Genomic DNA, 24749 nt, shown 5'->3' with positions numbered 1-24749 from the left:
AGGGGGAGATTTACAGATCAATTATTGTCAATTTCAGCTAGCACAAGGAAACTTCAGATAATGGGGTTCAACTTATAAACTTTGCGATGATAAATGATCTCACGCAAAGCACCACAAAATTTCAATACGAACGATTCATTTAGGGACATGGATATAACCAGATGGTGAAGTGGTGAATCAGATGGACCATCTAGCTATAAAAAAATCCAGAACAATATTAAAGACGTTAGAACTTTTAAGGGTGCGGATTGTGACACAGACCGTATAAGTATGTTAATCATATAAAAAAATGAAAATAAAACTCAAAAGGAAACTAAGTCGAAATTGAAAATTACTCGATACAACATAGGAAATCTGGTGGAAGAAAATACAAAAAAACTTTATAAAAGAAATCAAAAGTAACCTAACAAAAACTAGACTGGCGTATAAGAAACAAGAAGATCTTGAAAGAAGATGGATATAAATAAACAACAATATTCAAGAAATAATTCCCAAATTTGAAGGAAAAAAGAGTACGAATTAATAAAATTTAGTTTAACATAAAATGCCAAGAAAAAAGTGTCAGAGTGAAGAAATGAAAGGAAACGGTGGATTCAATAAAGGAACAATGTGAAACTGAAGGAAAGATACTATAAACTCCGCCAGAAAACACAACGAAGCCTAAGAGATTACAAACAACAATATGATGAGAGAAAGTGAGGGTGATCCAAGTATCACAGGACAAGGCACATCTATCAAAATATAAGAAAATCTTTTGGTAAATTTACTAAAATGAGACAGTTTATAAAGAATCAGAGTCGGAAAAGACTGACCAACACAGGAGTGACATACAAAAAAGATGGAAGACGTTCTTTTCCCAGCTACTCGAATGCAACGATCCATAGTTTTACTTGCAATTTGAAGAACCTGGTACAGTTGATGTACAAGTCACCACACCATCAGTAGATGAAATGTAGCAAATGATAAAGAACTTAAATAATAACAAGACTTGCCTCAATGCTCAGATATAGACTGAGTTACCAAACAATGGAGAACCACAACCGGAATTAAAATTACTGTCTTTAATAGAAAGTATTTGGAAGACAATATGCCTGCTGTCTGAAAAACCACAATTATATACACAGTACTTAAGAATAATGATCCCTTTTTATGCAATAACTACAGAGGAATTGCTTTACTGCTTGTCAATTGTAAAATTCTAGCGATCTGCCTATTAAATGGACTGATCTCAGTGACTGAATAACTAACTGGTGACTACCATTGCGGTTTCCACAAAAACAGATCCACATTACAGAATTTATTCATTCTAAGACGAATAGCTGAGAAGATGTATGAACTCAATTTTGATGTCCATATATTATTCCTAAATTTCAAAAAAGTCTAAGCTAGCATACACGGGGAGACGCTCCTAAATATAATAAGGGAATCTGAAATACCACTAAAGCTAATCAGCTTAGTTATAATGTGTATAGATGAAACTTTATGTACCGTAAAGAAACCTGTAAAAGAAACTGAAAATTTTAAGATGTTCGCGGGGCTGAGACTAGGTAACACCATTTCACCTACTTTATTTATCCTCATCATAGAGAAGATCGATAGAGAATTTAGTAAAACTAATCCACAAGCGATCCAAATGCAGGAGGTGAATATTACTAGACTTACCTACGCAAATAATGTATCATTAATAAACAGTTCCAAAACAGAATCAATCAGAATGATACAAAGTTATTAGAAAATCGCTGAGAAAACAGGATTACGCGTTAATGAAGAAAAGACGGATTATCTGGTCATAAACTGGAAAATCCAGATTGTAGATCGATTCACTTTCAAAACAGCTGACTGCCTTAAGTAATTAGGGAGTCATTTTAATAACAACAATATAAGGGTAACAACACCAAAGAAAACTCTTTTTAGTTTTATGAAAATCTTAAAGAAAAGATCATTTAAAACTAACTTCAAAGCCTTCTTGTATCAGTCGACCATTATACCCGTAACATACAGGTGTGAAGTATTTATATTTCGAAACAACGATGAAGAAAAAAGGTCAGTATTTGAAAGGAGGCAACCGCTCATGAAAAGCGGTATATCCGGGTTCAAGTTCCGATCCGGTAAAAATTTTCAACTTTTGACATTGCATTACCACAACGCCCTCTGCGGCCAGCCATCACGATTTCCCAGCTATGCATTCTCTTTCGTTTCCTTTACTACATTTCATGTTTATATGAAAGAAAAATATGAAGAAAATTTTTTGTACCGATGTATGTTGAAAATAAAATGGAATGGAAGACAAGAAGAAATGAAGAACTAAGAGAGCTGTACAAACACCGTAACACAGTCGAAGCGCTAAAGAAGGGAAGGTTGAACTGGCCACGCCATATAACAAGAATATGCAATCTAAAATAGCATTCGGCAGGACAGTAGATGGAATGAGAGGAAGAGGAAGACTCAGAACTGGGTGGTGAGATAACATCCGAGAGGACATAGCTAGAATGAATATCATCACCGAATGGAAAGACAGTGAATTCGACGGAAAGAATTGGAAGAAGCTCGTAGAACAAGTGTATGTTTGATAAGGACGTTTTCGCATGTAAAGTAAAGTAAATAAAGTCCCAAGAGAAGATTATATCCAGATATATTTAAATATGCAACCATGTCATTTATATACAGATTCCTAAACTTCTTAAATATGATTTGATCGGTAGATGATATACCTGACAGCTGGACTAAGTCGATTGTCACTCCAGTCTACAAAAAAGGAGACTAACCGATTGTGATTACTGAGGATAAGTATATTGAATTCGGCATGCAAAATTTATGCCAACATCGCCAAAAATAAACTGTATACACACTACGAACCTATCATGAATGAGGAGCAAAATGACTTACGAAAAGGAAGATCATGCTGAGTTGGCTATTTATCACTGACATTGCTAACAGAAAACCACAGAGAATTTAAACTGGAAACCCGTAACAAATAGAAACAAATTATTACAGATTCCGGCAGATGAACATGTTCCAAAGCAACTCAACAAAAAACGTATGAAATGCACAGAAGAGATTTAATCCGTGTCACGAAAGGGAACAAATTATTAGAGTAGGGAAAAATCCATGCTGGATTTTATATTACAGCCATTTATGTGTGTGTGTGTGTGTGTGTGTGTCTGTATTTGTGTGTGTGTGTGTGTTACCATAGAGAAATATCATGGCTGATAAACTGTGAAATGAATCTCAACTGGTTAAAACTCATCTTCTTCAATGTTTGCATGAAGAGATTTGAATATATTTTCTTCAACTGCTTCCGGGCGATTCGAAGAAATTGTAATGTCTCACTTACCTTTGTCCTCAGCGCCAGGAAACGACTGGATATTGCTTTTCTTACTATCCGCTGTTTAGTACAATTTATTTAAGTATCGTTGAGAGTTACGTTCGGCCACTCAGTCATGTGGATAATTTTCTATCGAGAGAAATTCTTGTCGGTAACTTTGTTTGATGAAACAAATGGTAAAAATCAGAGTGGAGGACTTCCTTCTCTGTTGCTGAGCGAAGCAGATATTTCTAATGCCCCAAACATACGGTACTGATGGAACAAATAGAAACTAATGAGTTCAAAAAAGGCATCTCACCTAAATTATTACTATGTAGTATCTTCATTGGTGACCGCTTTCTACGATTCACCGTGTCAGTGGGCCAGGATAAGGGGAAAGTCGGTCCTCCTTCAGAGGACGGGACGGACTCCGGCATGGGGGCTTCCGGCTGCCATGCAGGGGCTAACCCAGAGGATGCCTTTGCCTGGTTTATGAATGGACACCTTGCGTAGAGCCTGGTGAAGGACGTGGAAAGTGCTCGTAATTGAGGGACCCATGCATTGACTTAGAAAAAGGGTAGACACAAAAGTGTCAAGAATGCACTAGTGGATGTGTGTGAATGTTGTAGCCGGCAACAGCCATTTTTATCTGCCTTAAAAAAAGCGAGAACATGTCAAGAATTCAAGCACCTCCACGGGCACTGGAACGGAGCATAGACACAAAGCACCAAGAATTTGAACAGGGAGGCGTGTGAAACTAAAGGACTGTGGAAGAAGTCAGCCTGCTTAGAAAAAAAAAAAATTTTCTGGACAGTAAGGAGGTTGATTATAAATCACAAACGACAGAAAATTCTTAAACGAGGCAGGAACATGAGACTGTCCAGGTCTCAGACAGAGACAACTGTTACAGGTAAGTGTTGTGTGACTGCTTTCGCAGCAACTTAGGAATGCAGAAAAACAATGGAACAGTGTGTGACCAACGCTTGGAACAGCCTTGATAGTGATATGAGAAAGATGCAAATTCTCGAGTCACACACCAACCCACAGAAGATAGAAAATTTCCCAGCACTGAAAGGTGTTGTCGTGAAACAATGATTAGTCATTGGGCGGCATTGCAAATTTAGTCCGCCAATGACAACATCGAGAACAAGGAAATTTCGAGGAGCTGTTGAGTTTAGCAGAGTAAGATGGATGAGCAGATAGTCGGTGATATAATACGGATGCCAGGAGGACATGAGAACTCTTCGATCCATTGCCTATACTCGCCTCCCAACATCTCGATGTCACAGCTTTGGCCGCTCAACACACAACGAGCTATCAATGCAGAGACTGTACCTGGACATCGCCGCCTTGCAATAAAGCCACGGGTCGCCGATGACAGCTGCCGATTCGCTGCTGTCACTAATCAGTGATGCGCCGTACCGGCACAGCGTCCGCCGCTGACATCACCACACTGTGAATGACCGCCCCTTAATAACTGAGTCGTGTCCGCACCTAGTCATATGGGCTCTGAGATTCATAAGTTCCTTTTTCTGTAAAAGGCATTGCAGTAATTGCAAACATTTCACGTTTTATTAGCATAACTAATGTGCTCCATTCATACATCAATACCCTCTTCTGATAACCTTTTGCTGTCTGAGTTCACTAAATTATTGATGTCACTGTATTATTGGCTCCTAGGATAGGGAAATCTCATTGGTAATTTGCATACTACGCGATACCACAAAGAATTCTCAATCCACTACATCTATTAATCCATACACTGTTTATGTTTGGGAGTATCGACGACATGACATGTGTAGGAGGAAGTCTATCAATAGTTCGTTAAAAGTATGTTATAAAATGTACGTACTTCTTCCATAAATTGATCGTGAACTTTATGATGATATATTTATGAAGTGTATGCGACTGCAGTCTTTCTCGGCGTATTCCATTGATGAATTCTTCTCGGGTTATCAGCCGAGTGGTGGCGTCGTCTTGTCGCGACGTTTCAATGAGTTTCGTACGCATCATCTACTGGCGAAGATGATGGGTACGAAACTCATTGAAACGTCGCGACAAGACGACACCACCACTCGGCTGATAACCCGAGAAGAATTCATCAGCATTTGAGAAGTGACTATCTGTATCACGTAAGTCAACTTAAACCATACCAAGACCTTGCAGTTTGTTTTTGCTGTACAAGCTAAAGGAATGTGTGGAATATGTGCTTTGTTATAATACTTATTGAGTTATTAGCTTATGCTCCTCTTCATTGTATGTCATACGAGTAAATTAAATTCCAGCCACATACATACGTCGTAACACTAAAAAGTCAGCACGTAATGAGGTATAGGAATACTTATTTTGAGAGTATGACATATCTTTAGAGGCCGTATGAGGTGAAACAAGTGAGGGAGATGTGATACAAAATTCAAACACAAATTAGAGTGGAAACAGAGAGCAGTTTATTGGCAGCAACAGTGAGTGAGTAACAGTGGCAGGTGAGGCTTCAGCTTCAGCCGTAGTGCCAGCCGCGGCCTCCCCAGCCGCCGCCGCCCCAGCCGCCGCCCCAGCCTCTGCCCCCGTAGCCGCCTCCCCAGCCTCTGCCGCCCCAGCCGCCTCCCCAGCCTCTGCCGCCCCAGCCGCCTCCCCAGCCGCGGCCGCCCCAGCCGCCCCAGCCGCGGCCGCCCCACGCAGACTCGGCGGTTCCCAGCGTCTCCTGGGCTTCCTCTGGCTGTGGATCGACGTCTGCGGGGATGCAGAAGGCGACCGTCACCGCCATCGCTAGCACCAGCAACTGAAACACAAAGCACGAATCTTAGAACACCTCCTGGCGCCATTGTTGAAGCAAATATCTGCAGCCTGACTTGGGAAGCATGTAAAGTTTGGAAGGTAGGAGACGAGATACTGGCAGAAGTAAAGCTGTGAGTACCGGGCGTGAGTCGTGCTTCGGTAGCTCAGATGGTAGAGCACTTGCCCGCGAAAGGCAAAGGTCCCGAGTTCGAGTCTCGGTCGGGCACACAGTTTTAATCTGCCAGGAAGTTTCATGTCCATCTTAGTTCCACATCTGGAAGGACGAGTACTTGTTCTACTTAAACCGTTCCATTTCTTTGTGCGAGAAACCACTTCAGATGGATTTCAGTATGATACGAACCATCTTAACTGGCATTTTTCCCAGTGTTCATTTTCCAGATGTGAAGTGTTCAGCCTGTAATTACCTAATAAATACTAGCAAGCCTTCAGGACCTCGTAGTCTTTAAATTATCTTAAACTGCAAAGGTACGTAAGTGTAGTGTGCTGGGTTCTCTTCTAATATTATGTTATGTGTTGGACGTTCGGGATTTATATTGTGATACTCTGACGCCAAACAAGCTCTTAACCAGCCAACAAACTTCCGAAGTTCAGTACAAGGTACTGTTTAAAATGTTTTCTACTACGAAGTTCTTACAATCGAAATTCAGTTTCTGTAATGCATCTGAAAAAAAAGATAAAAAGTAAGACTTTCGGTGGCAGGACATCATATGGTGTGAATGAGAGTGGATATGGTAACCTTATACACACCGTAGAGTTGACACTGGGACTCAAAGGTGAATGCGTCTGGGTTCTATGATATCAGTAGTGCCGTAGCATGCTCCTAAAGTTTCGTAATCAAAGATCAGGTTATAATACTGAAATGTCAAAAGTGTATCTGCTGCCCTCTCTCTCGCTACACAGACGCAATAGAAATACGTCCAGAACTTTTCCGAGGTGTTCTAGGGGTGGCTGGTAGATGACATATTTTCAGGCTACCAGGCGAATTGATAAGCCAGCCGCTGTGGCCGAGCAGTCTTAGGCGCTACAGTCTGGAACCGCGAGACCGCTACGGTCGCAGGTGCGAATCCTGCTTCGGGCGTGGATGTGTGTGATGTCCATAGGTTAGTTAGATTTAAGTAGTTCTAAGTCTAGGGAACTGATGACCTCAGATGTTAAGTCCCATAGTGCTCAGAGCCATTTGAACCATTCGAATTGATAATTTTATTATTGTGCACAGTTCTGTTGGAGTCCAGACAGCTTCAAACATCTCACGAAGACGACTGAGTCACTTGTAATATTGTGCAAAAAAATGGAGTTTTTAACTCGGTAGGAAACTCTTAGTACGCCCTAAATCATATCCAACAGAGCACTGAACTCTATCCTGAAGTGTCGGAAGTTCAGATTCATTTTGGGCAGACTACAGCTGGTGAATAAAGACGCATGGAAAAATCAGTTTCCACCAGTGAAGTAATTCCTGCTCAGTTAGTCCTGGAAAATAGTAATTCGTATGCTCTATATAGTATATTAGAAAAATATTTGCGTCACTATGCATCTGCTGCAGCATGATCAACCGACGGGACATCAGAGTTACCACGTATGGAATATGTCCTGTCATTTAACGTGTATTCTAATAGCGTCTACAGTATGAATTTCATGTTTTTGAATTTCTTGTATACATCAAATCTGAGCAAAAACTAGATAATTGCTCCATGAAGGATTCCACTTCAGAAAGCATGTTCTTCCTGGCATGATGGAAGAGTCGATTTTCAAATCAGAACAAGCCAGGGCCATGTCATCATTGTAGTACACTGCCCAATAGACAACAGTGATATCTAATCTAGCCTTAGGGTTGGCGACTGAGTTTAAGCTGTAATCGCCTGTGAAGTGGACAGCTACTATTGTGCGACTATTGTGGTCCTTACTGAAAACTGAAGAATTTATTCAGAAAAAGAAAGAAATTGGAATTGATCGTACGGGAACCTTCATTCAGGAACTTGCTCAAAGAAGAAGAAAAAGATGTCCACTTCAGGTTATCTCTGTTGCTCAAAGAGATGTATATTGACTGCGTGGCCCTTACGGATGCTGTATCCTTCTTCACTAGGGTGATCACTACGACAGCAAGCAAGATACGACAGATGAATGAAGTAGATGAAAATTTTAGGTTTCAATTTTCCCTTCACTGAACAAATTTCTGTGATAGGTTAGTTGATAATTAATTATGAGACCAGCAAATGGATCAATTCAGTATCTGAGTAAAATAATCCATCAGAATGAGTAATATTAGCGAGAGTTACTATTGGAATCGGAACAAATGGTTCAAATGGCTCTGAGCACTATTCGACTTAACATCTGAGGTCATCAATCCCCTAGAACTTAGAACTACTTAAACCTACCTAACCTAAGGACATCACACCCATCCATGCCCGAGGCACGATTCGAACCTGCGACCGTAGCACTCGCGCCGTTCCGGACTGAAGCGCTTAGAACCGTTCGGCCACCGCGGCCGACTGGAATCGGAACAGATTAAGTATATCACCTGAAACAAAATTCTGTAGGATCAAAACTACGAATACAGAAATCAAGTTCAGACACTGTACATTCCCGATTAAATCGTATGTAAAATGGGTGTATCAATGAATACCTGAGCCATATCAGTCAATTAGACGATTTATATCCAGGGACGCAGATCCTAAAACTGAAGAATAGTATTATTTCGATCCCTGTACCTTAAAACAGCCGACAGTAAAGCCAATATCTGAAAAAAATGAGCATCTTTGGAAGTGTAGAGATAGTTTTTTTGCAGTTATCCACACGTGAGTGGAGTAAGGAGGAGGCCAGTAATATACACTCCTGGAAATGGAAAAAAAAAAACACATTGACACCGGTGTGTCAGACCCACCATACTTGCTCCGGACACTGCGAGAGGGCTGTACAAGCAATGATCACACGCACGGCACAGCGGACACACCAGGAACCGCGGTGTTGGCTGCCGAATGGCGCTAGCTGCGCAGCATTTGTGCACCGCCGCCGTCAGTGTCAGCCAGTTTGCCGTGGCATACGGAGCTCCATCGCAGTCTTTAACACTGGTAGCATGCCGCGACAGCGTGGACGTGAACCGTATGTGCAGTTGACGGACTTTGAGCGAGGGCGTATAGTGGGCATGCGGGAGGCCGGGTGGACGTACCGCCGAATTGCTCAACAAGTGGGGCGTGAGGTCTCCACAGTACATCGATGTTGTCGCCAGTGGTCGGCGGAAGGTGCACGTGCCCGTCGACCTGGGACCGGACCGCAGCGACGCACGGATGCACGCCAAGACCGTAGGATCCTATTCAGTGCCGTAGCGGACCGCACCGCCACTTCCCAGCAAATTAGGGACACTGTTGCTCCTGGGGTATCGGCGAGGACCATTCGCAACCGTCTCCATGAAGCTGGGCTACGGTCCCGCACACCGTTAGGCCGTCTTCCGCTCACGCCCCAACATCGTGCAGCCCGCCTCCAGTGGTGTCGCGACAGGCGTGAATGGAGGGACGAATGGAGACGTGTCGTCTTCAGCGATGAGAGTCGCTTCTGCCTTGGTGCCAATGATGGTCGTATGCGTGTTTGGCGCCGTGCAGGTGAGCGCCACAATCAGGACTGCATACGACCGAGGCACACAGGGCCAACACCCGGCATCATGGTGTGGGGAGCGATCTCCTACACTGGCCGTACACCACTGGTGATCATCGAGGGGACACTGAATAGTGCACGGTACATCCAAACCGTCATCGAACCCATCGTTCTACCATTCCTAGACCGGCAAGGGAACTTGCTGTTCCAACAGGACAATGCACGTCCGCATGTATCCCGTGCCACCCAACGTGCTCTAGAAGGTGTAAGTCAACTACCCTGGCCAGCAAGATCTCCGGATCTGTCCCCCATTGAGCATGTTTGGGACTGGATGAAGCGTTGTCTCACGCGGTCTGCACGTCCAGCACGAACGCTGGTCCAACTGAGGCGCCAGGTGGAAATGGCATGGCAAGCCGTTCCACAGGACTACATCCAGCATCTCTACGATCGTCTCCATGGGAGAATAGCAGCCTGCATTGCTGCGAAAGGTGAATATACACTGTACTAGTGCCGACATTGTGCATGCTCTGTTGCCTGTGTCTATGTGCCTGTGGTTCTGTCAGTGTGATCATGTGATGTATCTGACCCCAGGAATGTGTCAATAAAGTTTCCCCTTTCTGGGACAATGAATTCACGGCGTTCTTATTTCAATTTCCAGGAGTGTATTATGTTCCCGTTACAGTACGGTAGTAGGTGTAAATTCCTTCCTATATCACTGGGACCAAAATCTGCGCATTTGGCTGAAATGAGGACTTTCTGTTGTTGATGGCAAGTCATCAGCGAGTAAACCTTGGAGAGCCGACCAGTGTTTTGCAGGCGGGATGAACGCGGCGCTGACTTGCACCATCGCACTGACTGCAAATGACGCGAGTGTCTGCGTCCCCGCATTCACGCTGAATGGACTTGGATCCTCATTACCATACGAAAGCCGGCGTTTCCATTAGTTGGCGAGTGTCTCTGGGCTCTTCAAAGCGGCGCACAACCTTCTGGCGCAGCGGTGGCGTTACTTTAAAGAGGAAGAGACCTTGGGAGCTACGGAAAGAGTACCTCCGACGTCAGACGCAAAAACTGAGGTAAAAATAACTGTAGATAACTTTCGGGAAATACGACTCTGGTGGCCGAAGTATTGTCGTATTGACAAAATCAGCCTGGATTAGGCTACGACACAATAAAATACGCTATTGAGTAATATATTCTGTAAAAGAATTCCTGTAGTCTTAATTTGCGCTTTACGTCTCATTAACAATAATGTAACACACTTAACAAAGATAGGGAAGAAACAAGTAATACATCGTCTAGAACTGACTTGACTTAATGAAGGAAAAATGTTGGTAAAGAGTAAATCAGAATGTTTGGTGCGGTAGGTACCACACTAGCTTCCGGAGAGCAAAGTGCTCTGTGGCTAGAAGAAGGCTCCTATAACACTGCATACGAACATTTTTCGTAACATAAATATAGAAATGAGTCATGTAATATATATCTAATAATGGTATCTCTTGAGCAAAACGTAACTCGTCTTTCTTTTTTGTCAGTGACAAACAATTTTTTTGATCTGCGGGCATTTCGTCAACTTGTGCTTATATATTTGCTGATACCTAATGTGTGAGTGCGAAATGTACATGATATTGATGCGTGTCTTGTACATATAGCGCTTCAGATACATAGCAATGAAGTCAACAGTACTAAAGACGTACAGTATGGGTGTTTAGCTTGATTAACTGAGCCCAACAAATTAAAACATAAATATGACAAGTGTATCATCTTCCTCTGATCTTTCACCGTTTGTACCGCGAGAGACAGTCCGGTGCTGATGATAATCGTCCAGCCATGACCACTTTTTTATTACGCGTGTGATCAGGTAAGATAATATCTTTTCTGTCGCCACCAAAACCTTCTAGCCTAAGATACGAAAATCGTGTCCGCCAAATTTTTACGAATGCCTATACTTTGTCCTGTCTCTGTGTGTGTACGTATTTTAATGTATATTCGCTCTCTTTCCAAGGCTGCGATCAGAAATTACCATGGCGGTCGCTCAGAATGTGAGAAATCATCTACAAACTACACTCTTGAAACTACACTCCTGATCGAGGTTCCTAAATACGGCTCGTGGAGACGATCTGCCACCTGATTACGTCGCTTTATCTCCAGCTGCAGTACTCTGAGCTGAATCTGCAACGCCGGGGCAATTACAGTCATTCCTGGAGACGGAGGTATTGTTTCTATCTAATTCTGGCATGATAAAGATGTCGTGAGTTTCGCTAAAATATTTGATCCTTGTTTGCAGAGTGGCGAAACTATGAGCTTGTTCCCGAATGATGTCAGATATTCACAAGTTACGTTCATCTACATCTACATCTACATGACTACTCTGCAATTCACATTTAAGTGCTTGGCAGAGGGTTCGTCGAACCACAATCATACTATCTCTCTACCATTCCACTCCCGAACAGCGCGCGGGAAAAACGAACACCTAAACCTTTCTGTTCGAGCTCTGATTTCTCTTATTTTATTTTGATGATCATTCCTACCTATGTAGGTTGGGCTCAACAAAATATTTTCGTATTCGGAAGAGAAAGTTGGTGACTGAAATTTCGTAAGTAGATCTCGCCGCGACGAAAAACGTCTTTGCTTTAATGACTTCCATCCCAAATCGCGTATCATATCTGCCACACTCTCTCCCCTACTACGTGATAATACAAAACGAGCTGCCCTTTTTTGCACCCTTTCGATGTCCTCCGTCAATCCCACCTGGTAAGGATCCCACACCGCGCAGCAATATTCTAACAGAGGATGAACGAGTGTAGTGTAAGCTGTCTCTTTAGTGGACTTGTTGCATCTTCTAAGTGTCCTGCCTATGAAACGCAACCTTTGGCTCGCCTTCCCCACAATATTATCTATGTGGTCTTTCCAACTGAAGTTGTTCGTAATTTTAACACCCAGGTGCCTTAAGAATTGTACTATTTATCGAGTAATCGAATTCCAACGGATTTGTTTTGGAACTCATGTGGATTACCTCACACTTTTCGTTATTTAGCGTCAACTGCCACCTGCCACACCATACAGCAATCTTTTCTAAATCGCTTTGCAACTGATACTGGTCTTCGGATGACCTTGCTAGACGGTAAATTACAGCATCATCTGCGAACAACCTAAGAGAACTGCTCAGATTGTCACCCAGGTCATTTATATAGATCAGGAACAGCAGAGGTCCCAGGACGCTTCCCTGGGGAACACCTGATATCACTTCAGTTTTAATCGATGGAAATGGAAATGAGCGTTTGGCGTCATTGGCCGGGAGGCCCCTCGCGGGGCAGGTCCGGCCGCCATATCGCAGGTCTTATTACATTCGGCGCCACATTGGGCGACCTGCACGCCGGATGGGGATGAAATGATGATGAACACAACACAACACCCAGTCCCTGAGCGGAGAAAATCTCCGACCCAGCCGGGAATCGAACCCGGGCCCAGAGGACGGCAATCCGTCACGCTGACCACTCAGCTACTGGGGCGGACTTTAATCGATGATTTGCCGTCTATTACTACGAACTGCGACCTTCCTGACAGGAAATCACGAATCCAGTCGCACAACTGAGACGAGACCCCATAGGCCCGCAGCTTGATTAGAAGTCGCTTGTGAGGAACGGTGTCAAAAGCTTTCCGGAAATCTAGAAATACGGAATCAACTTGAGATCCCATGTCGATAGCGGCCGCTACTTCGTGCGAATAAAGAGATAGCTGCGTTGCACAAGAACGATGTTTTCTGAAACCATGCTGATTACGTATCAATAGATCGTTCCCTTCGAGGTGATTCATAATGTTTGAACACAGTGTATGCTCCAAAACCCTACTGCAAACCGACGTCAATGATATAGGTCTGTAGTTAGATGGATTACTCCTACTACCCTTCTTAAACACTGGTGCGACCTGCGCAATTTTCCAATCTGTAGGTACAGATCTATCGGTGAGCGAGCGGTTGTATATGAGTGCTAAGTAGGGAGCTGTTGTATCAGCGTAATCTGAAAGGAATGGTTCAAATGGCTCTATGGGACGTAACATCTATGGTCATCAGTCCCCTATAACTTAGAACTACTTAAACCTAACTAACCTAAGGACATCACACACATCCATGCCCGAGGCAGGATTCGAACCTGCGACCGTAGCGGTCACGCGGTTCAAATACGGAGAGATCGTGTAAGAGGAGATTCGTCAACTTTAACATGGAACTTAGTTGTGACGGTACTACTGGAGCAGAAGCTATGCCGCAGCCATAAGCAACTTAAGCTAACAAGTGGGCTATTTCTGTCAACGAATATCGTCAGTCCTTTAGTACTACCCGCCGTCACTTGAGCAGATGCAGATTGCTGTAAGGAGTAGGTTACTCATTCGAATAGATGTTAATTTCTGACCATTAATTTTTTATACCAAAGCCCTCTGTTAGGAATCGTCTATTATCTGTAGGGAGACGGCGAAGAAATGAGTATACGTGAAACCCAAACCATAAGAAGGCCTAGGATGTTATGCGTTGAGACATCAAGGAAGAAAAGAAAGGAAGATTAGTGTTGAACGTCCTGTCGACGACGAGGTCATTAGAGACGGAGCACAAACTCGGAATTGGGAAGAAAATCGGCTGTGCCCTTTCAAAGGAACCATCCTGGCATTCACCTTAAGTGATTTACGGAACTCACTCAAAACTTAAATCTAGATGACCAGACGGGGATCTGAACCGGCGTTCTCCCAATTGCGAGTCTAATGTGCTGACCAATGTGCCATTTTAAAAATGGTTCAAATGGCTCTGAGCACTATGGGACATAACATCTATGGTCATCAGTCCCCTAGAACTTAGAACTACTTAAACCTAACTAACCTAAGGACATCACACACATCCATGCCCGAGGCAGGATTCGAACCTGCGGCCGTAGCGGTTACGCGGTTCCAGAATGAAGCGCCTAGAACTGCACGGCCACACCGGCCGGCTTGGGCCATTTCGCTTGCTAAGATGTCGAAGAATATCTTCCATTGTACTAAAGAGAGCCGCAGAGAGCAAAAGCTGTAAGGAAGACAGACACTGAAATATACAAAACAGACAGTGAATGACGTTGAGTGTGTCAATCTGAGATGAAGAGATTAGAAGAGGGAGTTAATGCTTGGTGGCTCACATCCATCTGTAATGTTAACTATGTCGAACAGTGTTTACTGAAATTAACGTCGCTTTTTTCTCAAAGTTGCCCTGTCAGATTTCTAAACAATTCTTATGATTCGTTCTGGTTGGACTGCCGGTTACAGATCTAGCAGCACATCTCTGAATTCCTTCTATCTCCGCCGTTAATACGTTCTGGTGAGGAAGTCAAACACTTCGGAAACGAGTTGAAAGTTAGAACATCTGTGTCATCCGAAGATACTTCCGGATATGTGGGTACATTGTGAGAAGAGAAGTCGACAATTTAGAAAAGACCATCTAGCAAGGAAAAATCGAAAGCAGATGACAACTAGGAACAGCAACCAGTAGATGGTTGGACCAAGCTAACAATACTACCAATCTGCCTCTTGACGTTATGTTAAAAGCGATAAACATAATTGCGAGTGGAGACGTTTAGTCCAAGATTCAGCCACGTAAGAAACTGGTGAAAAGAGGTAACGATACCGAGCAATGCGTTAACAGACTAATGATGATCCTATAGGTTAGGAATAGAATTCGAGCGTATGAAAACCTTTTTGCCTCAGCAAGGTGTCTCAGATAGTGAATTGTGGCATGTTCTGTCGTGTCATATATATTTCCGAATAGCGTCCTTCTGACGCGACACAAAACACATTTCCTTTTGGGCGGTCACTTTCGCCATCTAGGACAACATAGTCTCAGAAACCCTGCTAATAATTTTGTTGTTAGTCTTCTCTACAGAGGTAGCCTGCCGTGCCCACTTCTTCTTGTTCCACATCTCTGGAAACTCTCCTCCACGGTGTAGTATACGGACCATGGTGTGTGGATTCAATAAACGAATTTACGCATGTTCGAAGGGGCTTCCATTTAGTAAACCAGTTGCTAATACCACGTCTCTCGGCAAAATCTTTTACTTATCCCGCCAAGATTTTTTCCTGTACATGACACCGTTGTCTGTGAACAAACTGAGAAACCTCATGCCGCTGTATAAATTTGGAAAAAAAGTATCGCGACTGCACGTTACTACCAGACTGCAACTACTCTGCAGTCCTTCAGCATGCAGTTCGCAACAGAAATTACGTTGGCTTTTGTAACAGCTAACTCATGCTGTCGGAAGACAACAAGGGTACTCGGATTTAAGTAATGTAATAGTGAGAGTGAGAGATCAAGTACCGTGACTTCGGAACACCAGCTATTACTGCAGACAGAATTAGAGCCGCTGCAAAAAACAGCAGTTACGTTTATTAACTTGGCACGCGACGCGGTTAGTCATCTCTATACAGGCTGGCGAGAAGCAAAGCCGCAAGCTTAAGTGGCATTACTCGGCGATTATGGCAAATTGCAGCCTTTCTTCACAGGGGCGTTGATTTAGCACAGAAAGTCCCACGACCCGTAGCGCAACGCGCCTCTTGCAGGGTACTGAACTCCTTGCGTATCTGCGGATTCTTACAAGTGATGCTTCCCATTGAGAATCATGGACTGTTTTCTCTTCACATGAACTCCTTTCACATGCACAGCTCTCACGTACAGTGCTGACGCATCTATTACCTCTGTTGTCTTCCTGTAAGACGTTGCCGAGCTAAAGCTATGAAGAGACATACGGTAGGATGAAAGCATAAAATCAGTTTCATGGAAGACGTACGAACTTAAATTTGGAGAGTTCTGGAAAGGTGATAACGTGAGCTTGAGCCTTGTGTAAGCTTTGCTAGAGTAACATTTGACAAATTTAAATTGTATACTAGAATTCGAAAGCAGAACCACCTACTGAATATTCAGTAGATTTACCCAGCAAACAAAAAATGGCCCACAGCTTGCACGATAACGTTGTCCTGTCGCAGTGTCAAGGGAACGATGTGTTGTCCTACTGGCTACGAGGACTCTCGGGAAAATATGGGACTAAGCAAGCTCATTCTTCAGCACCGCCGATAAGAATGTGGCGAAATGGTTTTCCGTCAATCATGAAGAGAGTCGCGTGTCAGTGGGAAAATGAGCAGATGGAGATACTACGCGATAAGTGACACCAGATGCAGGCCAGTAAAAGCGCAAAGGGGGCGTATTTCTAGTCACTCAGATGGATAGCAGTTGCGGCACTGGTCGCCCCCAGGGAAAACAAGTACCTGTTTACGTTGCTTGAGACATGCCAGATACCACGCCCAATATCGTATTTAACTATATTCTATTTTCAGCAAAGAGAGCCTTAATTTGCCCTTGCAGTATCCATTTCGACACACGTTATTTTATTAATCGACATTTTATTAGAAAATTATAGCTATTTAAATAACATCGCGAGACGTGCAGATAAAGATATTACTTTGCTGATGCCAGTCCATGTTCCGGCTTTCCTTTTAAATTCGTTATTCAATTTAGAGAGAATGGTACGAGTCCCGGCTGCTACTTCCGAAATTCCCATTTTATTGTACCGAAGAATATCAGATATAGGATCGTTGTTTTACTACTTGAGCTTTCAGATATATTAAAATTGCATCGTCAAGTTATTACAAGGGTAAAAAGATTAAGCTCTTCTTATTCTTTGTTCAGTTAATACTGTTCAGAGTTTGTGGTGTCTGCACAGTAATCGACCACTGATACTGCGAGAGATTTTTTACTTTTATGATGTTACCTTCGTCCTCGTATTCAAGTAATCACGTGTTACGATCTGCATGGGTAATAATGCTAATGAAGTCATAAGGAAAATTTAAAAGACGTAAAGCATGCCATTCAAATATTTCTTCATATTTTTTTATTTGTCATCCAGTTCCATTTAAATTATTAGCATTATTTTTTTATTAAAGATATCACTTCGTCTACCTGAAGAAAAAATGAGTTGAGTTGAATGTGAGATGCTAAACTGTTTGTATTATTTGTATACCTGCTCAAACTGTTAGTTACGAGCGGGATGTGTTCATATTTCCTTATCAGTGACTAATGAACTGTACTTACCACATTCATTGTTTTGTACGTTTGACTATCGTCTTTTCTTTTATACATGGTTTAAACAAGACATTTTTATACAATGGAGCATGGACAATGGGGTCAAGAACAGCAATCAGTCGCGAAAAACATGTTCACGTTAGACCTCTGTATGCTCTATGGTAACCAATATTGTTTACTATGAGACACTTTGGATTAATGTCACATGTTGTTATATGCACTGAGGATGAAGACTTTAAATTATTTAACCATACTTATATCGCAGAAAGAACATTAAGAGCGCACTAAACACAAAAATCGCGCCGGCCGGTGTGGCCGAGCGTTTCTAGGCGCTACAGTCTGGAACTGCGCGACCGCTGCGGTCACAGGTTCGAATCCTGCCTCGGGTCTGGATGTGTGTGATGTCCTTAGGTTATTTTGGTTTAAGTAGTTCTAAGTTCTAGGGGACTGATGACTTCTGAAGTTAAGTCCCATAGTGCTCAGAGCCATTTGAACCATTTTGAACAAAAAGCTGTCCGCATAACCGAGAACATCACAGAACCGGCATGTAAGGATTTATTTATCCCTAGCAGTCCACAAATGGCTTATGTGAAATGCTACTTCACATTTGCCTCTTTCAGTTTCAAGTGACAGTGTGAAAATATAGCGATAGGAGAACGTCCTCCCCAGTGCGTGTCCACTGAACCCCAGCACCAGCTCGCTCGACTGTGACTTGTAGTTTCAAAACACAGCTGAATGCTTGGTGAACGTGGGCCTGATAGTATTTCGCACATCGAGAGCTCATCGGGGGAAACCAGCAAAGTATTGGCGCGCGTAGGGGCAGGGCTGCCGTGCCGGCAGAAGACGCACCTGCAGCTGCGTTCCATAGCTGCTCTGGAGGCAGCCGCAGTGAATCATGTACGAGGTCGTACACCCAAGGACGCCTTGACGAGCCGTGGGCTGACCCCTACCCCCCTACTGACGCCATCCTTCCCTCCCCCCCCCCCCCCCACCCCCCACCTCAACAGCCCAGGTATCCTTTTAACACTCTCATAAAAACAAAAGAGGTCTGTCTGGCGCCACGTCACCTGGAGAACCGGTGCTCACAGGGCAGCTACCTGCTGCAGCTGCATGCTTGCTCTTCATTTGTTTACATTTTTACTGCCTTGTCTATTACACGAGACAGTAACTACAGCACTTGTCACCACTTTAGTCACCTGTCCATAACGTAACTGATCGCGCTCCAAGCACCATACGCTTACTGTTAGTAAAGAGCTTGAGTGCTTCGCATACACACTTCATGAAGGGTTGTAGTTCGTTTAGAAACGTGGAGATTTGTTGATGATCGGAACATACAAAAATGTTCGTTCAGTTGCACTGCATAATTCCATCTAATTTGCAACCATCTATCCTAACGACCCTAGTGATATCTGATAACTGATTGAATCTCTCGAAATGAGAACAAATAAAAAAAAGTGACGCGTTGCCTGTTCTTGGACGTCACCGGATTTCTGTCCGACAGTAGCCAGTGTCAGACTAGACTTGAGCCCATGGTCACTGTATTGCCCCCTTTTTCTTGTTGAAAATATTGTTGTACCTACGAATTTCGCGGGCTTCCGTGAGTAAACTGACGTGGAGGTACCCAACAGCGAGAAACTATAGATCATTGACAGTGCGTACTCTTCCACAGCCCGTTTATGTATTCCAACAAGCAATGCCGTTTATGTTCGGTGGTTCTGAAACTAATGGATAAATAATTGAAGGGCTACTAGTGGTTGTGAATGGCTATTCAGTCTCCCCCTGTGGGAAGATTTGGCTCAAATGCCTCTTTGACGTTTCAGTGGTTAGACAATGAACAGTGCCTTCACTGGAACAAAGAGGGATTGGAGAATCGTCCGTAGCTCTCTCTACCTTTTCCTGCAAAGGTTTATCGACATCGAGGGAAATATAAATCCTGATTAGGGGCCATGTAACGGTATTGCACATAGAGATTCAGCAGCCTTTGGTGTATCTATATCTACTCTGCAAGTCACCTATGGCTATGGGTGGCGGCGGCAACTTCTGGTACCACAAACTGACCCCTCCTTCCTCTTAACTGTTCCACTTGCGAATGACACGTGGGGAGAATTATCGTCGGTGAAACTCTGTAATAATTCTAATTTCTCTAACTTTCTTGTGGTGGTCATTTTGAGGGACGTATGACCACACGAGAAAATTAGAGACATTGAGGCTAATACAGAGCCTTACCAACAATCACTCTTCACTTGCAGTCCCGATTGCACACGTCAATAACAAGATGGGCACTTTCAATCTACTCGACCATCTCCAGATCTAAAAACGGTTGTGCAGACTGGAATCATTTATCTCGTAAATGGCATAAGGTAACTCTGCTGCAAATACACTGCGAGACGTGTAACTGTGTTTGCAAGTCTGTGACCAAATCAAGATGATCAGACGAAGATACAATAGTAACATTCCTCTGTCATTGTGGTCAACATTAAGCGAATAGTCAGCTGCAGCTGCATTATTCTAATTTGCACACTGTTCGGTATATTTTTATTTATTTTATTTGTCTACTTCTTTTAACACCAAAACCGACGATGGTTGATGTACAAATTTTTAAGTTACAGAACGGAACAAAACTTTAAGGAACCGTAAAGGTCTGAGTACTACATAACGTAAATGATTCGAAATTAATACGAGGATCAGAATATAAAAGGTGTAGTACAAGGAAACCTTTTAACCATTATTTGAAAATATATGCTGCATCATTCACAGCTTTAATTTCCGTTGGAAGCGTGTTGAGAATGCACCCTGTACAATAGAGCGCATGAATGTGTTAACGTAGTGTTACCTAAGGGTAAATCGGTGTTCACTGCAAGAATTATGCAGTCCGTTTTGGCCACATTTACAATATTATTACCACTGTAAAATACAAGTCGCCGGGGGGCGGATAGGAATTTTATTCCGGATCCTTGAAAATTTAAGTTGCTTCAGCCACGGCACCACCTCGCTCGATCACTTGTTACGAGTAGCCTCTCTTGATAGAATAGTTGGGTGTCTCATTTTCATTAGAAAACTACATACAAAAAAGAGAAAAACAACTACGATGAAAGGAAAAAATTTGTACCTAATAACACAATGCAGCATAGAAGTTGAGTATACGAGTTTACATCCTCATTTAGTTTTCTGTGTACTTGCTCAGACTGGAATAAGACGAGCGGAAATCAGTCTTGAGATTGGTGAAACAACCATTTCTATAACTGATATAGCTAGGTAACTGTAAATGTGATTATAGATGGCGAATCTGGGGACATAACTACAGATTTTCCGTTTGCACTTTTAGAGCCTCATTGTTTATTTACAAGATACATCGAGAGAGACAAAGGTAATAAAATTAATTTGAGTGTTAGCCACTAACTTTGACTTGAATGATGTTGGAAAGAACCTATTTCAGATTCATCTATCACCTCTCCATATATTTTGAATACCTGTATCCTAAAAGTGACGACAGTAATTTGAAGATATCTTTTGTCCTATATGTGCAGCTAAACGATAAATCACAAAGGACGTACCAGAACTGAAATAAAAATGCAGTACATACTCAATATTCTAGTTCATCGATTTTTAGCATGCAAGGAACTGTTGCTCGATCTACGTGAAATGCATTCAGACTCTGAATGGAATACACTTCTCATAATGTTAACGAACAATCAGGTTTATTGTAACATCATTCATTGTGTAACAAATTACCTTCATTTCAGTGCATTAGAATTTGAAAACATCTTCATAGGCACATGTACGTCTTAGGATACAACATAAAAAATTGCTCTCAGAGACATGTAGTGCCCGAAGATATCTTGTAAATAACGGGAAACTAAGTCCCAAGGTTTAAGTTGAGAAACTTATTACACAGGTAGAGACGGTTGTATAAGATACATATTTTTCAGAATAGACAAACAAAATGTCAGTTGAAAAGTGAGAAAAGTTGCAGTCTCAACTTGAATTAGCACAAAGGCTTTGGGTAAAAAGTACACTTTATGGAAGCATTATTAGACTTAAACAAGCCTCATACTGCAAGTAAGTACCAGTCAGATTGTGGAGATGTACAGAAAACTGGTTCACAGGTAAAGGAAAAATATTTTTCTATATCCCATATTTGGACTTATAAAATTCTCCTTCAGATAGATTCGCTGTAAAAACGTGATAAACACAGCAAACTTTTAGTTTCGGTCTGAAATATCACAAAAGTACGAGGCGACAACTACGACTTTTTTTTTCCTTTTTTTTCGGGGAAACATCGAGGCCATCAAAAATCCCAGTCACATTTACGATATGTACTGAAAACTGCTATTCCTTTCGAGGAGAAATAGTTTTGGAATATTTCGCTCTAGGAAATTCGTTTTCAAATTATTTCACTATAGGGATGACGGGATCAAAATACATTTGAAAGTGGTTTGTGCATTCTGCATGAAACTTCTGTGAAGTAAGAGCGAACATTCTGTATATGTAATCTGTGAATATAAGATCGATTTCTCTTTAGAGTAGGCCATGTGTTAGTTATTTGGTTGCCCTATGAGTTACCACCGTTTAATATCCATTTACTTCGTAGAATTACTGTGAATATTTGAAGATAATAAGATGTATGGTCCGAACGAAAACATGAGAATAGTGAACATTTTCAGAGTGCGAATGAAAATTTGCGGAAAAAGTCTCCTTATATTTCTGTACTACTAACTAATGACTAGAGGAATGGAGGTATAGAAACGGGCGGTAAAGAAAGATAGGAAAATTTGTTTCCTGCGGATAATAGAGGAATATGGACAACAATTATGTAGTCAAACACATCGCAGCGTAAGAAGAAGATTTGTGTACGAAATATATGAATCAGACGCGTTCTATGAGAGAATGAATGGAACACAATGTCAACGTGACCCACTAGTAAGGTGAGAATAAAATCAGAGAGATTAGAGCCCACACAGAGGCATACCAACAATCTTTCTTTCCACGAACAATATGAGGCTGGAATAGAATGGAGAACCGATAGAGCTACTCAAAGTACCCTCTGCCACACACCGTCAGGTGGCTTGCGGAGTATGGCTGTAGATGTAGATGTAGATGAGTTAGGCAGGAGTTTGCACGGCACTCACCGACAGGCGGAACATGGCGTAGTCTGTCGTCTGCTTCAGGTCAAGCTGCTAGTGTGGTGTGGTGTAGCGCCACACGCTCTGCCTCCAGCAGCGAACCGCGGAACCTTAAATACGTTGCCGGGGTGCCGTCATGGGGCAGTCATTGCGGTCGCTTTGGAAGCGTGCAAGAGCTTAGCTCCTCCCACACCGTGCCTACAGATACTCGCAGGTACAGACAAAAGGAGGGGTGGAAGAAAAGCCGGGACCTAGCCTCGAGCTCCCCTCCCAGAAACGCCCGGGGGAGGGACCGCCGCAGAGGCTGTTGCCGGGACCTTGAACTCCGGCTGTCGGTCTCCTTCACTCCGCCCCGGGTAGAAAGGGCTCGTCCGGAGGAAGGCAGAGCTGCCAGCATGCCCGTCTGACTCACGCCCGACCGCCGTTGAAAACACTGTGCAACGTTCTCCAGCTCCAGAACCTGCGTGTCATGGCAATGTGAAAGACGTCATGTGACATATTCAGTACCTGGAGTGGCTCCATCCGACTTCAATACGCAGACGGAATTTAACGGTTTGCTATTGACCTTTATAACAGAAAACCCAATTTAAGCCTAATAGCACTGAAACGATGTTCTGAGGCAGAGCTGAAATTGTAAAAACTGAACAAAGCTCCAGGGCCCGGTGGAACCCCTATCAGAATCTATAATAAATCCGCAGCAGAGAGAGCCCCTATCCTATTGTAGATCCCTCGAATAAAAAACTGTTCCCCGTAGTTGGAAGAATGAATAGGTCACACCCGTTTAGAAGCAAGAAGTGGAAGTGATACGCTAAACTAGCGCCCCCAATATAATCTTACAACGTATTCCGAGTTCAAATATAATGAGATACCTCGAACAGACTGACCTCCAAATGCCAACCAGCACGGATTCCGAATACATCTATCATGGGAAACACAACTCACACATTTCTTACGTGACGTACTGAATGCTTTGGATCGAAGCAGTCAGGTAAATACAGTATGTCTTGATTTCCGAAAAGCATTTGACCCTGTATCACATCTACGCTAATTGTCAAAGTACAATCAAATGCGGTATCAGGCGAAATTTGTGACTAGGTTGGTGATTTTTTTTTTTTTTTTTTTATGTAGGGAGGACGCAGTACGTTATATTGGAGGGAGAGTCGTCGCCAGATCTAGGAGTAACTTCGAGTGTTCCCCAGGGAAGTGCTTTGGGACTCTTGTTGTTCTTGTGTATTAGTGACCTTGTGGAGGATATTTACGGTAAACTAGGGCTTTTTGTATATGATCCAGTTCAGTGGCGAGACGTGAGGTATTCGCAACTGTAACAACTTTTTAAAAAATGTCGAAGTAACAGTATTGTTGTTGTAACTATTATTATTGTCGTCATTGCTATTATTAATATGTTATTGTTTGCGATTATGCATTATTGAATCGTATCATGCCCTAGTATTGCTCTGAAAAATTTTCTATGCCGCCAATTAAAGTACAAGGTGGTCCAACCTCGTAAAGGTCTGGCGTGCTGAGCGATACATGACACTGAGAAAATACCTGTCATTTTGTCTACCTGAATAAGGATGATATTAAAAGTTCCGTTTCTCAGACATTTATTTATTTGATGTCAATTCGGCGATCCTTATTCAGTCACGGAGGCGTAGAATGATACTTATTGTTTCACGTACGTGATCAATCGTTTTTCAGTGGCCAACATAGCAAGGTGAGAAAGTCCAGTTTGCGGCTGTGTATTTCGAAGATAAGTTTTGATTCTCTTCCACCCGAAAAAGATCTTTCTGCCAAAGCACTGGTTGCAGGAATTGTTAAAATTAATTTCAGTGGTTTTAATGCTTCAGGTACTTCA

The 24749-nt window shown here is 42.8% G+C and overlaps 1 protein-coding gene across 1 annotated transcript; it reads right to left on the bottom strand.

The window, feature by feature from the left end:
- Positions 1-5728: 5728 nt before the first annotated feature.
- Positions 5729-23058, bottom strand: LOC126481007 (neuropeptide-like protein 32). Its single transcript, XM_050104461.1, has 2 exons — positions 22901-23058; positions 5729-6083 (listed from the first exon to the last, which is right to left on the bottom strand). The coding sequence occupies exons 1-2, from the start codon at positions 22913-22915 to the stop codon at positions 5802-5804; spliced, it is 297 nt and encodes a 98-aa protein (XP_049960418.1). The 5' UTR covers positions 22916-23058; the 3' UTR covers positions 5729-5801.
- Between the last annotated feature and the right edge of the window lie 1691 nt (positions 23059-24749).

The sequence above is a fragment of the Schistocerca serialis genome, chromosome 5 (assembly GCF_023864345.2).
Source record: "Schistocerca serialis cubense isolate TAMUIC-IGC-003099 chromosome 5, iqSchSeri2.2, whole genome shotgun sequence".
NCBI lineage: Eukaryota > Metazoa > Arthropoda > Insecta > Orthoptera > Acrididae > Schistocerca > Schistocerca serialis.
This window is presented reverse-complemented; position numbering and strand designations above follow the sequence as displayed.